This window comes from Hippocampus bargibanti, linkage group LG02 (assembly GCF_051943395.1).
Source record: "Hippocampus bargibanti isolate YZ-2025 linkage group LG02, ASM5194339v1, whole genome shotgun sequence".
Classification (NCBI taxonomy): Eukaryota; Metazoa; Chordata; class Actinopteri; order Syngnathiformes; family Syngnathidae; genus Hippocampus; species Hippocampus bargibanti.
In genome coordinates, this window is record NC_142735.1 from 18,516,734 (window position 1) to 18,532,645 (window position 15,912).

The 15,912-nt window shown below is 41.1% G+C and overlaps 2 protein-coding genes across 2 annotated transcripts in view; one reads left to right on the plus strand and one right to left on the minus strand.

Moving 5' to 3' along the window:
* Positions 1-5,881: 5,881 nt before the first annotated feature.
* On the plus strand, positions 5,882-11,700 carry f9a (coagulation factor IXa). The gene is made up of 8 exons (XM_088989795.1): positions 5,882-6,009; positions 6,114-6,283; positions 6,408-6,432; positions 7,807-7,920; positions 8,437-8,571; positions 8,675-8,802; positions 8,953-9,076; positions 10,869-11,700. Exons 1-8 carry the CDS (start codon positions 5,952-5,954, stop codon positions 11,456-11,458), a joined length of 1,344 nt encoding a protein of 447 aa, XP_088845921.1. The 5' UTR covers positions 5,882-5,951; the 3' UTR covers positions 11,459-11,700.
* Positions 11,701-13,517: 1,817 nt separating this feature from the next.
* The window catches only part of mcf2a (MCF.2 cell line derived transforming sequence a), a 41,640-nt gene continuing 39,245 nt past the window's right edge, over positions 13,518-15,912 (minus strand). The window contains exon 29 of the mRNA XM_088989796.1: positions 13,518-15,651. Within this exon, the coding sequence (XP_088845922.1) occupies positions 15,595-15,651 (57 nt within the window). The 3' untranslated portion in view covers positions 13,518-15,594. The remainder of the gene's footprint in view (positions 15,652-15,912) is intronic.

The window sequence follows — 15,912 nt, forward strand, 5'->3', positions numbered from 1 at the left end:
TGACATATCGACCAACAAGCTTTGACATACTTTATATTACAAATGCATTTTTTCATCTCTTTCATTATTGTTATAATTAATATCTATGAGTGTATTAAAATGCCCAATACAAAGAAAGGTCTTGTTTTTATCGACAGTCACACTGTGAGGATTATTCTTCCAAACGTATATATTGCACCTTCATTACAAAAAAGAGGGTGGATATGGATGAAGTTCACTTCGGATTTGTTCTCTCCTGAGAGTAAAACGGCCTCATGATCGCGTTGATACCAGACCGCCATCATGAAGACCCGATACATTGAAGTCTGGTGGGGACGGGGGTATCAGACCGATACCAACACCTAATACCGGTGCTCACCCATCCTAAGTCAGAAGTGTGCAAGTGACAGCAAACATACTGAACCACAGACAAAAAATCTCAACTTACTTTTCTGAGACCACTGCGGGGTCTATTCGCCAACGTCTTGGCCTCAAGGGTTTTCCACAGTCATCGGTTCACACGATCTTTATGTCGGCTATTTTTAGAAGAAACTGGACGCCTTTCAATTTTTTTCCCCACACTCTAATCCCCCATGAGATGTTTGAGTCACACACTTGTTCGCTTTCAATTAGTCACTCTGCTACCACATTTAGATTTTTTTAAGTGAGAAACAATCAACCGTGGAATCAGAAATCGGAATAAGTGAGTTTTTTTTCAGATGACGTTTGCATTGGGTGACAAGTTATTGTATCATTTGAAACTGTACCATCACATTTTTGGGGTTGTTTGGGACTAATTTAGTGCTGAAACACTAATTTAAATAACTGTCATGACAAAAATTTGAGGAAAAATATGATAGCCAATTAAAAGCAAGCAAATTCCACACACTCATTGGCTGACACCCACATCACTCACCGGGCCAGCCTTTTAAAAGCTAGATACAATCAGATGTTACAAGCACACAAATGTTTCAATTCATCATGTGCTTTATTTTTTTCAAGCAAATCATATTTTTATAACACTAATAATCTATGATAAATAATTTCAAGTACTCAACAAAAAAGCAATATGCCAGACGGAAGCATACTCTACTATTTCTGTATGCCTTAAAATAGTGCCGGGCAAAACATAGCTCACGGAAGGTGCTAACATCCTTGAAGTCACAAATGGCTGAAGATTTGCGATTACAGCGGGGATTCACATTTGAGGGTCTGACGAGTGCAGGAATCTTCCGGAGGCAAAGACCGGCCTGGTGCTGGCAAAGAGTGAGGAGAGTGGCCGGGGATGACTTCCATGTGGAAATGTCACTGGTTTGTGTTCCCAGAGTGTCCATTGCCTGTGGCCCCCTTTGCCCTTTGCGAGGCATCGCCAATTTGCCGGGCCTGGGCCTGTTTAAAGCATCACCTTGCAGCCTGGCTTTGGCGCTCATGAACACGCACATTCAAGTGTGTGACATCACAAGTCGACACTGAATCACTTCTCCATTCTTTTGGGGAAATGGCACTTTGTTTCCTGAGCGGGGCGAAGGGGTTTAACAGCTTTGGCATACAAGCAGTTCAGCCTTTCAGGGAGAGTGGTGACTACAGTGGACATCTTCTCAGGTTAACATTATTTGTGCATGAAACTATATGCCTTTTTTCCTACTTCATGGAACAGATCCATAAAAATATTCCTAGGGTGGAATGGTGGATGGATGGATGGATGGATGGATGGATGGATGGATGGATGGATGGATGGATGGATGGATGGATGGATGGATGGATGGATGGGTTTGTTTGGATGGATGGATGGAAGGGTTGGATGGATGGGTTTGGTTGGATGGATGGATGAATGGTTGATAGATGGATGGGTTTGGGTGGATGGATTGATTGATTTGGGTGGATGGATGGATGGATGGATGGATGGAAGAGTTTGGATGGATGGGTTTGGTTGGATGGATGGATGAATGGTTGATAGATGGATGGGTTTGGGTGGATGGGTGGATCGATTTGGGTGGATGAGTGGATGGATGGGTTTGGGTGGATGGATTTGGGTGGATGGATGGATGGATGGATGGATGCATGGATGGATGGATGGATGGATGGATTTGGGTGGATGCATGGATTGGATGGATAAGTGGATGGATGGATGGATGGCTTTGGATGGATGGATGGATTTGGATGCATGGATGGATGCATTGAATGGATGAGTGGATGGAGGATTTGAGTGGATGTATGGATGGATTTGGGTGGATGGATGGACAATCTATGTCTGGGGTCTGCAATATGGTGCCCATGGGACCACATGAGGAGCTTGAGGGGCTTTTCTACAACAAGCAACAAATTGAATTGTACATGTAATCAGTTTAGGCATTTTAGAGGCCGGGGGGGTTAATTATCTTTGCCATATTCAAGCCTGGCCTTTGAACAGTTTTTTAATGTTTTTTTTTTTATTTAGCTTACTTGGGTAATAAAATATATATTCATAAAAGTCATAAAATGGTTTCAAAATGACATTTCTGTACACGCTCAAGTTTGGTGAGTATGCGCAAGGCCTCAGAAAATCCAAGATGTGCCTTTGCCTTTTTTTTAAATTTTCTAACCTATGTTCTCTTACATCCGCATGCAGACCTTCTCTCTTGGCAGCCGGTGTCGTTTGTGACAGAGATCAGTCCTGACATCATGTGCAAGAGCAGGTGCATGCTTGCCGTGTGATTGATATCCCAAAGGCATGCAGTGTGGTTATTTATCTGCCTCTGATTACAGGTTGTGCTCCAGTTCGGACTGCAGACTGTGACTGAATTTAGACTTTTTTTTTCAAATGGGATTGATCAGCTATATCTGATTTGTGCATCACAAGTCCCTCTTTTTTCCTACCTTACATGATTTGCTGAAAATGTAATTAATGTACAGCTTTTGGCAGCATCTTGATGCCAAAAGAACCTGACTGAAATGGGTTGAGTAGCTCTGTTTAGACAAAAGGAGCGCTTTGCGACAATCTTTGTGAGTTGTGAGTGAGTTGACGTGTTACATTCAGGCTTTGTTACAATCTTTAAAAATCTTTGGAATAACACTGAATTGACTTGAGACACTTCATTTACTCAAAGATAGTGCTTTTGCACCATCCTATAAGGAACTATTTGGGAGTTGCAGAGATTAATTTGGATGAAAGTAGCGCTTGCCACAATCGGGGTCCCAAGTAATGAAATTGAAGTGAGTTGAGGAGCTTCAGTAGAAAAACATGGTATCTCTCCACCTATTTGCCCCATATTGGTGCCAATGTAGTATGTTGAGGTGTGTTGAAGAACTTCAATTATTTGTCAATTTGTTTCTTTCTGTTAGCATATCTGCAATCTAAACTGAGACTTGTGAGGCAATATGATGAAAGCTAAGCTGTGGCTAAGGTGCTAACGGTCATTTGAGAGAAGTGTTGGCTTGACAGGCCTGCACATTTGAGTGATGAATGTCATGGAGCGCCAATGCTCATTTCACATGGTTGCACCTGCTCCTTCCTCACGTGCACCTTCTGCGGTATCATGACCTCCGTTTGCAAAAGGTCATCCGGGGGCGAGGCGTTTGAGCGTTATTTCAAATCCAACATAGGTTGGGGTCGAAAGTGACGACGGAGACTCGTATTTCTGCCACGCCGGTCGCCGTAATTGACTTTGTCTGTCCCTAGATTGCGTTTTCATTACGCTCGGGTCACAGGGTTCGCGTGTAAATTTCATCAGCCTGACAGCTGATCTGCATGGACTGTGCGTGTAAAAGTGTGTGTGTAAGTGTGTCGGCTGGAGAGTGGTTGAAAGGAAGTGTCGAGTGTGCGTTGGCTTGTATGTTTGCCAATGTTTTGCTACAGTGTGAGTACTCACCCAAGTTGCCATGTCTCTTGTCAATGTTCCACAAAGTGTGCAGTGAGACAAACCAATAACATATATGACCTTTCCATAGTTTCCATGGTGATATGCAGTGGCCCAGGTCCGGCCTGCGCTTCCATCCCAGCTGTGGAGAAAACCTATGGAGGCATCAATAGCACTGAGCTAGCATGAATAGTGTTTTGGTTCATTATTTTTCATCTGTGTGCCACAGTGTTTTGCAGATATATTTTATTGGACCCGACACGGCTTTCTCAGCTGCGCTGAACTACCCCAGACAGCGGGAGTGAAGACAGAGACGCCAATGAGGAGTTCACCAATCGATTGTTGGACTCCACTGAATCCCTCTGCGCCACTGCAGTGCTCAAGTACTTAAGGCGTAGCACAGTCAAATTTTTGGGCAAAATATCTGCTTTGTAGTTGGGAGGTTCTGGATTTGAATCCCAGCTCGGGATTTGCAGTGAAATTTCTATGTTCACCTTATGTTCATGTGGCTTTTATGGATTTTTTTTACTGTGGGTATTATGGTTCTAATAGTTGTTTTAAAATGATTGTTAAGATTGATCATTTGTTTTATTCATGTCTGTGTTGTGATTATCGTGCCAACTGTGGTAGTTTTTATGGTTGCTCCTATTATTGTTGTTCGTGTTTTTTATGCTTGTCATCGCTGCTGTGGTTTTAACGTTGTTCTTACTATCGTTGAAATCAGCTTCCTCCCACGTTGTGAAATAATATATGTTATACAGTAAAGTCTCGTTATATCGATATTCAAGGGAGTCCGAAAAAATATCGATATAACCGGGACTATCGATATATTCGATATCGATATAACGAGACTTTACTGTAATTATTTTTTTTATTTATAAGTGCCTTTCAAAGTTAGCTAGGTAGCTTGAAGACAGTACTTCAAATTCCAATGTGAATGTGATTCTGAAAGTTAGTTTTTCTGTCATTGAAGATAGTTGCTAACAAGTCTACAGTTCAATTAAATATAAAGAACTCAATAGACACCAGAACCTGATAAGCTTTTGAGTTCTTCCTTGACGGGGAAGATTTTACAACTACTGTTCTACAGTCACCAAAAAAAGTGTCCGACCTAGGCAAATATCTGTTTTAAAGACAATATTTTTTAATGCTGGCTCTTTTCGTGCATTACGTCACGAAAATACAATGGTCGAATGGTCGTCTGGCCCGAGTTAATGTTGAAGCTGTTTGTGCGCTCTCCTGTGGACAAAACAACAAAGTGCACCTCATTCAGCTCTCCCATCAACTCGACATACTTCCGGAGTATACAAACAGCGTGATGAATTTGAACTATTTGACGACGAATTTACTCAATTAACCATTGTTGTTGTTATCAAAGTTTAGCATTCTTTAGCACTGCGTCCTACCAGTCCAGCGTGTTACGATTTGCAAGGTTGTGGTGGTGGTGGACCCCAAAGAATGCAGGCAGGAAGGAGGAGCTGGGTGTATTTGCCAAATTAAATTGTATTAAATAAAGTCGTCAGGAACAAAATCTCAAACAACAAAGTCACCAAAAAAGAAAGGTCGAAAGTAGCAAACAAAAGCACCAGTAAAATATGGCAAGATGAAACAAACCTCACAAGGTGAAACAAACAATGATCTGACTCTGAATGGTCGTGCTCGGGTTTCTTTTAACGACCAACGATGAAAACGACCAAAACCTGTGCAGCTGCCTGCAGGGCTGGACAGTGCCACCCATTGGTCGCAAACCGAAACGTGACACAGTCAGTGTCCATCCATTTTTCGGTCATACTCCTACTCACGTGGGTCATGGCAGAGCTGGAATTTATACCAGCTGACTTTGGGCGAAAGGCAAAGTACACGAATTACTGGTCGCCAGTAAATCTCTGGACACATACAAACACATAAGCATCAACTAAATGATTTTTATTCAATGAATTTAACAAATATTATTCTTGAATGGCATTTGGCTCGCATGCAAATGAGGGATCCGCACGATATCAATGAAGTCACATCCGTATTAGCAAAGACAAATTCTTCCAAACTTCCAAACTGGGACACATGACCCCACATTCAGTGCCGTCTGCGTGTGTAAACACAAATTGTCGTGCACTTTGGAGTTTGCGTTTGTTCGTGATGGCGAACATCTTTCTGGCTTGTGTCTTGCTGTGGTCATTTCAATTGAGTCTGGGAGGTATGAGTATAAACAATATATCCAAAATGCTGCTGTTTTAATTTATTTTTGTATGTTCTGTGTGCAACGACTTTGTTTTTGACAGCTTTCCCGTTTGGTTGTAGGTCCAGTGTTTCTGCCCGGCAAAGCGGCACATGGCATCCTGAGGAGACATAAGCGTTTTAACAGGGGCATGTTTGAGGAGCTGCGACAGGGCAACGTGGAAAGAGAATGCTATGAGGAAGTGTGTAACTTTGAGGAGGCCAGGGAGTGCTTTGAGAATTTAGAAAAAACGGTGTGTTTTTTACTTACAGACATCATTATTTTGTCATCATTTTCTCCATCGATGCACATCTTGTTTTCTTTTCTTTTTCTTTTTTTTTGCTCATGCTTTGCTTTGTTCATGACTGTTTTTTCAGATGTCGTTCTGGAATTCATATTTTGGTAAGAATGTCCAAATCCTAATTTATATTTTCTGAGTGCATAACTGAACAATTTTGTAGTTTACAATGACACCTTAAAGGACAACGGACGCCTCCGAACAAATTGTGTCCATAATTTGTAAAATCACTTCAAATGATTCCACCGCATATATCTATATTTTACGTTTTAAGACTCGCGTTGAATATTCAGGAAGTCTTGTTTTCGAGTTGATGACGATCGCCACGTGACGTCACGTTTGGAACGCCCCTGACCGAGAAAGCGACACACAATGCATTTTGCGGTACTTTGTTTGGTCTGAAAACTTCGTGTTGATCCGTGTTGATGGCGAAATTAGAAGAAAACACATAAATAACGCCATGGTGAATCGTTGTATGTTGCACCAAGACAACTATTTGATATTCGCTGACACAAATTCCCAGGAGAAAAATCAGCCCATTTCCAATGGAGGTTGGGCGCCATCTTCGGCATTTTCTGGGTGTTACATTGCTGTCATTGACGGCTCTTATTGATATGGGAGGACTCCTTTAATCAATTGCAAACATTTATTCTTTCCTCTTCAGAACTATTTGAATCATATTCATAACTGGATGAAACTGGAAGAAAGCATCTTCTCAGAATCTGAAGCTATTGTTTTGATTTTTGAGCAAGGCAAGATGTCTTGGCGTCACGTCGCCAACTGGGGGCGGGACTTTTTTGAAAATCTCCAATTAACAGCTCAATTTGTTGCAGTTTTAGCACGCTTTAAGTCATTTTTATTGGTGTTTTGCATTTGACTAAAAAATATCAGCCTGCGTGTTTTGGGTATTTTAGATGATATAAAACGTTTTTCTGATGTCAGTTAGGAAACAAAAAAATGGTGTCGGTTGTCCTTTAAGTTATTACTGTATATATATATATATATATATATATATTTTTTTTTTACTTGCTTCAAGATCAGTAGCGGTTTGCCGACATGCATACAGTACAGTGAACTTTTTTTTTAAGAATTAAAGAGGCTTCAATGTTTTTTTCCCCCACTCCCAGATGAAATGTATGGTCAAACTAAACATCAAACACGAAGAATTATACTCAAAGTGTTTTGAACACAACAGTACCTCAAGATCAGATCACCACCTTCATGCTAACGCAGCCAGAGAAATGCTGTTGACATGCCAAAACTCCAAGGCTAATACAAAGCAAAACGAATTATTTGTCGTCCACAAATATAATTGAAAAATTTGGGTCCAGATTAAACTGAGGGGGGCTTTGTTTTGTTTTTGGGAGGTTGGGGGAGAAAAGCCATCTTGGGGTTTGAGACTGGTTACAGACTGGTTACAGCTTTACAAAGGTCCATTGGGCATGTTGTTGTCCTATGTGATCATCATGTGTTCTCAGATGGGGACCAGTGCGAGCGGAACGCATGCGTGCACCAGGCCACGTGCAAAGACGGTCGGAGTTCCTACACGTGTGAATGTCGGGATGGTTTTGCCGGCGTCCACTGTGAAATTGGTAAGTGGGAAATCATCCACATGGTTTTTCAAAGAGCAACAATTAACATGTCTTTAGGTTTGAGACCTTGTTAGATTTTCCGACCTTTTCATCTAGACCTTGGGCGCTTTTGGCACCAGGAATAAACAGACATGTATTTTTATTTTATTGCTTCTTCTAAAATATGTATAAACTATACATCTTCAAGTTAGCTTGCACTACGTGCAGGTTGTAAAACAACCACAATTGTTTTATATCAATGTTCTCTATACGATTTCAGTCCCAGCTTTTTGTCCTATCTTGCTATGAACAATTTTTTTCTGGGCTTCCACAGTTGAAATGAAAATGTCATTTTTCACCGCAGGGTATCCCAACAACTCCAAAACGGTTTCATTGGTTCAAAATAAGTAACGCCAGGTGGAACAAATGGCCACCACAGACTTCAGCGAGTTAGATTTTTGGACCATTTTACATTTTTTTTGCCACTGTTAATGTCAATGTCAATGTCAACATGTCCGAAGAAATGTCTCCCGTTAGATTTGTTGAAAAGGTGTGATCTAAACAATGGCGACTGTGGGCATTTTTGTGAGCCGACGGGTATCATTGGAGGCAAGTGTTACTGCGCGGAAGGTTATAAGCTGATGCAGGATGGGATGAGCTGTGAACCAGAAGGTAGACCGACCCTAAGCAACGATGAATCCCAATCATTTTGCATTTTACACTAACAAATGTAAAAAAAATACAATTATAATCAAGAAGTAAATTGTCTCGCTAGCCGAGTTCCCATGCGGAAGGACGGCCCTGACGAGAGCTGCCCGGTCACCTACCCTCCCCTTCGACCCAAACGTCCTGAAACGCATTGTAGGTGGAGATGTGGTCATTCCAGCAGAAATCCCCTGGCAGGTATTAACAAATTGATCATCTGCAATGACTGCATAATATCACATATCGGCGATGACAATATCAATTTGTGAGGTCATTTGTATTTTTGTTTTATCTTAATGTCAAATTTGAAGAAAGCATGTGTTTCTGATTCCTACGGTGTCCGTGCAGGTGGCCTTGGTAGACATAAAGTTGAATGAAGTTTTCTGTGGGGGCTCCATTCTAAACGCGCAGTGGGTGATCACCGCGGCCCACTGTCTAGCCGAGGCACAGGGGCCTTTCCTTGTTAGAGTAGGTACGGTCATTTATTTTTTTCTCTTTATCAAAAGAATGTAGTCAACATCCTCGTTGCTAAGTTTAAGGTGCACGTGATGGTACATACTATCTTCTCCTCATTGCTGGAAGTCGTACTTGCAACCTTTTTTTTCTCATGCTTGTGCTACTATTTTCCAACTAAGTACGTTCAATGTTAACACCTTGATTGGCATTCCAATTTTTTTTTTCGGGAAAGGAAATTATGACGTAGAGTGCCATTCCCAAATTTGTTTGGGTTTTGGTTATTTCTTGCTGGGGTGCTGATAAATCGCTGGCCACACCTCTGGCAATGTTTTTTCCCCTTTCACAAGAGGTGAGCATTTCCGTTGTTTCCAGGTTAGCACTTTGTTCCAGCTTCAGCTGTTGTTAAAGTGATATATAAACCAATATGGATGTATTGCATTGTATTTTGGACAGCCACCCTCATTTCAAGCCCATATAACTCCAGACCCATATAATTGAGGAATTAACTCTTTTTCTATGTTGACAGAAGTCCAAGGTTTATTACGCTGCATTAAATGTATATGTAGTCCTAAAACCTTTAATGGTTTCTGATTTCTGAAATTCTGTTGGTCCTGGAATTTGAGTGACCATGACAAAAAAAACTGGCATTGAAGTCAACACATTTTTGCACGTCTGGCAATGAATGAATTAATATGCATCCCAATAACTACTAGGGCTTTTATCAGTTGCATGTGGTAAAAGGACAGTGGTACTGACTAGTAGTTTAATGTTTAATGACAGTAAAATGCAGCACAAACAAGACCTGGTAATGACAATAGTCGCATGTTTTGACTGGTAGACATCTGCTGCCACGTATCTTGATTCGGTCGTGGTCACTTTCAAGTGAGCACGACCCATTCATATCCCTGAACGCTTTAGCTCTGCACAGATTTCACTTGACACTCAGAATGCAGTTCAAAAGAGGTCGGAGACAAAAGTGGGAGTTACACATTGTCACTTGGTAAAGTCCAGTCCTTGCCCCCCACGTGGCTGCAACTAAAATACAAACACTACAATACAAACACAAGGGCTGTGACCGACTCATTATTCTGGTGTAGCGTTCCATTGTGAGCAGGTGTGCTTGTATTGTTCAATCATGATTAAAAAAAGCACACATTGATTACATTGATGGTAATAATAATAATAATAATAATAATAATAATAATAATAATAATAATAATAATAATAATAATAATAATAATAATCCATTTAATTTCCAAGCGCCTTTCAAAACTCAAGGACACTACAGTCACGGGATAAAAACTTGTTTGTTTTATGGCAAATGTTTCGGTTTTCAAACTGATCGGTTTTCAAATAGGTTTCTGGAACGGATTATGATGGAAAACTGAAGTTTGACTCTAAAACATGTACTTTTAATGTGGATATCTTCTTCTTTTCCTTTCGGCTTTTCCCTTCAAGGGGTCGCCACACTGAATCAGTGACCTCCATCTTCAGAGGTATGATCCTCATGTTTGTTTTGGCCAAGCTTTTACGTCGGATGCCTTTCCTGACACAACCCTCTGTATTTATCCGGGCTTGGGACCGGCACAAGAAGACTTATGTCCCTTTGTGGCTACAGAACAAGCAACTCGCTCAGTAAAAGGCTCCCAAACACAAAATGGTCATGAGCACAGCAACAATCAAAAAAGCAAAACTATACTCACCATTTGATGACAATGCTCTGATCTTTAGTGTGGATATACTGTACAATAAATGCTGAATGGGCTCTGGTGGGATGTTTGACGTGGCGGTGTGCCGTCTTCCTACAGGTGAGCACAATATTAAAGTCAAAGACAACACAGAGCAAGACATTAAAGTATCCCAGCAGCACATATACCCGCTGTACAACCCTACCGTCAACTCCTACGATCACGATATCGCCTTGCTGCACCTTCAAAGACCCATCAACTTCTCCATCGACGTCCGGCCCATCTGCATCGGACCCAAGGCTTTTACAGAGGCCCTGGTGAAGAGAGCCTCACCCGCCACGGTCAGCGGCTGGGGCAGAACGCGCTACCTCGGACTCCCGTCCAACACGCTGAATAAAGTGGAGGTTCCATACACAAGTCGGACCGAGTGCAAGTTGGCCAGCAGTGTCAGGATCACCCCTGCCATGTTCTGCGCCGGCTACTATAATGAGGCCAAAGATGCGTGCCAGGGGGACAGTGGGGGGCCTCACGCTAACAAGCTCAACAACACTTGGTTCCTGACCGGCATCGTGAGCTGGGGGGAAGAGTGCGCAAAGGATGGCAAGTATGGGGTGTACACGCGCGTGTCTCTTTACGCCAACTGGATTCACAACATGACCCATGGGTTGGAACATCATGAGGAAATGCAACATCTAGAAGAGGATATGTAAAAATAAAATAATACTGACGGTAAATTTGGCAATGCAACCGTAGGCCCTTGAACAAGCTTTTTTTCCGGAATGATGAATTTAAGCAAATTTGATTAAAAAAAACAGTTTGGATTTACCACCTAAATCGGGTGATCGTCATCGTGGTTCATCATATTTACCGGTACATAGCGATCTCAGGCCGTTTGTTTTGTCCAGTGAGAACATTGTCATCACCCTTAATATAAATAAAAGCAATAACGCTGTGTCTGTTTGATCACACGCGAAATTGAAAAGGCCAACGACATGGGACTGTAACGCGAGTCTTTTACCCCACTCATGATTTCTCCGGTTTATCACCAATCTGTTTTTTTAACGGATTTCCCCTAATCCTGTCACATTCTGAAAAACACAACGTAGCTAAAATATGTTTCGGTTGAATAAAACTAACTGCCACATAGTGTTACAGCTTGGCAGAGCCTACAACATGAAAGGTAGACCAGACAAAGGTTGGTTCAAATGAAATCATGAATTTATCTAAGATGGTCAACGCAAAGAACCACACGGCCAAAGGTCTGGTCTTGGCAGGCAGATGAGGGACAATGAAGTGATGTGTCGTTCGCGAACGAGCCGGTTTTTATTCTCTGAAGTGAATGCAGAGAGTCGGCTCCTAAGAAGGAGCCGGAAATGGGAGCCGACTGTTTTTTCCCCTCTATTCCCCGACCCCAGTCTTCGGTTAAAGCCAGACGTGATGGGTCAAGATACATGGTGGGGGGGGGGGAATAACAGACACACGCAGCAGTGAGGAGAAGGTGTTAGAGAAACAGCAGCACACTGTGAGTAGCATATGAAACTGGAAAGGGAGACAACAGAGCTCGATAACACTATAAATAAAAAAAGAATGTGAAAAGGTAAGAAAATGGATAGAAAACAGTGAAATTTGGACTTGTTTCAACATTATTGATTGTTCAAAAATATCCCATCCATTAGGCTCTAAAAATAACCCGCACAAGCCATCTGTACAATTTGAAGAGAAAAGACAAGCGTGGGAACCAGCTATTAATTAAGTTTCTAGTGTGTCTGCTTGCATCTGTTGCTGTTGCAATATCACAACTTCCAAGATGTACAACGCAGAGCTCCTTGAGACACTTTATGCGAAAACCTATCAACATAGCTAAACAGAACACAATTGACGAGGAACTGGGTAAAAGGACTGCAAGTGGTTTGTAGCCATTTTCAATTGTGGATGACAAAGGATTCAGAAAATATACTCAAGTTCTCAACCCAAAGTATGCAATTCCAAGCACGAAATGTCCCCATTGTTGGGCTATTAAAGGCTTTCTGATTCTGAAAACACTTTCTCAAAGAATCATACCAGAATCATATATGACAAAGAACGTGCTGCAGTCCAAGAACGGGTCAAAAAAGCCACAGCCGTTTGTCAAACCGCTGACTGCTGGACGTCCCGGACCGCAACATCCTCCTTGTCAGTTACATGCCACTTTAGTGAAAATTTCAAAGTGGGGACCTGTCTGCTCGATTGTTTGGAATTCAATGAAAGACACATTTCGAAGAACTTAGCAGAGGAGATGTGGAGGTACTTTTGGAGCAATTTGAACAGGTCGCTGGAGATCAGTGTTGACATGTACAGTGGACAAATGTCATCACATTATGCTCTTATTATTATTCAATTATCATTTTTACTAGTTGCTATTGTAGCATTATTAATATGACAAGTAAATTAGTGACAGCTGATCATCAGACTAGAGTAACCACAGGGAAAGTGAAAGTTAGTGGATGTTCTCTGTGCACATACTGTATAAATAAAGCCATATAAATAAAACATATTTGATATTGTGTATTTTTTTACATGAGTAATTGGTTTTACACACAATTTTACATGATTTTTGGTTAATTAATTTAACACAAAAAAAACCTAGGAGCCATTTGGGAGCCAAAAGAGCCAGATCTTTTTAGTGAGCCGAGCCAAAAGAACCGGCTCTCTGAAAAGAGCCGGAATTCCCATCACTAAACTGTACCGTTCTCGATGTTAAACTGCTGCAATCCTGCTATCTGCTGGTTAGAGAGAAAAACGCAGGAGCACAATCAGTATTATTTCGTGAGCCCCCCCCAAAAAAATCACAAAAAGAACATTTTACTGTTTCGTAGTGTTTAATCAAAACACTGAAATTGGAACACATTGATTCAGTCAGCGTTTATGGACCAGTGTTGCATTCTTGAAATACTAATTATGAAAGTGTAGGCTTATATACAGAGCAGTTGTTGCAATAAATATCTTTATAGTTTTGTAGCTAAAAATGTGCAACTAATTTAAAAAATACCAGTCTGCCCAGAAGCAATCAAGAAACATCTGTCGCCAAGTTTAGGCTTCTCTGTTTGACATGATGAATTTACACTTCAAGCTTTTATTTAATGTGGTTTCCCGTGTTTGGAAAATCTGTGCAAAATCCGCAGCTTTTTTGATGACAGCATTAACAAAACAATCCTTTCATTTTGTTGCAAAAGCGCTCATGACTCGCTCATGACTCTCAAAAGCGCTCATGACTCTTGTGAATAAACGGAGATGTGATATCATTCGGGACAGCTCGCAAAGGGAAGGCAAAATAAATATTTGAACAAAGAAAACATGTCATATGACCAGGCCCCTGCTGCTTCCAAGATATATTTCCATATCAAACGCCACGGCTGTTGCAAAACGACTCGCCAACGGGAGTCTTCAATCGGATTTGGTAAATTTATATAAGCATGGCGTCTAGATTTAATGATGTGTTGAACACACGGTGGTGTCATCATGATTCCCTCTCATTAAAGGAAGAAATTTGTTCTAATTTGTGGTGGCGGGTCATTACACCAAATCAGAAAACAATGTGAATTTCATCATTGATGAGCATTTGTCTAATTTATACCAGTTATATGTTGCATCAGATATATTAAAAAAACATTTTTAGATCGGAATGATGACATCCGTAGTCTTTTAGGCACTTCTACCTTCTGGCTTGCATTTATTGCTCAGCAGTGACAGTCAATGAAAAAATATGAGATGGTATGACACAGCAATATGAAAAAAAAACCCACAAAGGAGTGACACAACAAAATAAGTAAATATATCCCCCAGAGTCTCTGGGATATATTCACAGGGCCTAGACCTAGAATGACTGTGTGCATTTTTTCCACCATTGTCCAATCCAGACGCATTTGGCTGTGTTGCTCATTGCTACAGTGATGTCATGCATCCTCTCCTTTTTTTTGAGGGGATACTTAAAAAGTGCCTTGAAATAATGTTGTATCTGTTTATATGCGTTTTTTGCTTGTTGGGTCTGGAACGCTTTCCTCAACGATAAACAGGATTTCACAGCATTAAATAGAACACAACTGAAAGTTGGTGGTGCAAATGCCAACCCCGCCTCATTCATACAGACAAACACAAGAAGAAAAAGCCAGGAACATGACAAAGGCGCACAAAGGCCACATTCCCAGCTTTTTATGAACATTTTTTGTCTTCATTCTTAACTTATCAAAAAATATTTCTTGCTCGGACAAAAGCGTATAGACGATACGCTACCTCAAGATGAGATGAAAAAAGAAACATTTTGGCACTTGCGTAGAGAAGAATAAACGAGGAATTAAACAGTACACAAATGGCTAGAAATTCCCTTAGAAATTGGGTGTGATGTCAACCGGATGTTGAAAAAAAAACAAGATCAGAGCAGTATATGAAAGTACAAGAATACCTCGAGTGTCTGGAACAAGTAGTAGTACAATGATAGCAGAGCTCTCTGATGAATGTGTGCTATGATTTTCCGGTCCATGATTTTCTACAAACGATATTCTCTAAGAATGAGAATTTGCGGATGTATCCTAGCCTGAGTGTCCATTCCGTAAAGCCTATCACACATGACGGAGGAAGGTGCCAAAAAGTGAGCCACTCCCCCCTCACATCAGCACTGGGAAAATGCACAATGCTGGGAAAGGATGAAACACACCCGCAGTTTTTGTGCTTGGCATAAATTGACAACACAAAGGCTGTATGAAGGTGCGGAAGGGGATACAGATTGTCAATCCCAACCTGTGAGAATGTAAAGAAGTCCAATGCCTTAAAGTGCCACAAACCTAGGACGGAATGTTCTTCTTTGGTCTTGTCACGTGTTTTGTCCTCTGTGGAGAACTGAGATTTCTTGTACCGGCCTTTCCTGTTTCTGCAAAGAAAAACAGAGCAGGACAGAATTAAACTCAATATCTTGGAAATCCAGTTGTGGGAAGTCATCAAAATACTATGATAAATAATACTTTGTTAATGTGATATTTAGTGACAATGTTTTTAATGAGATCAAATATCTGCAGTTGTTCTTCAGCATACGATGACAATTTCCACCTCTACTCAAATTCAAAACCAATTAAACCATCCACTGCCATTCACAAATTTATTTGGGAATTGAAAATATGACATCGAGCGCCAC

Bases quoted from the DNA above. Each gene is read 5' to 3' on its own strand.
- f9a (XM_088989795.1), top strand. From the start codon at position 5,952: ATGGCGAACATCTTTCTGGCTTGTGTCTTGCTGTGGTCATTTCAATTG. The intron at 6,284-6,407 runs GTGTGTTTTTTA...CTGTTTTTTCAG, and splicing joins TTGAGAATTTAGAAAAAACG to ATGTCGTTCTGGAATTCATA. The intron at 7,921-8,436 runs GTAAGTGGGAAA...GTCTCCCGTTAG, and splicing joins CGGCGTCCACTGTGAAATTG to ATTTGTTGAAAAGGTGTGAT.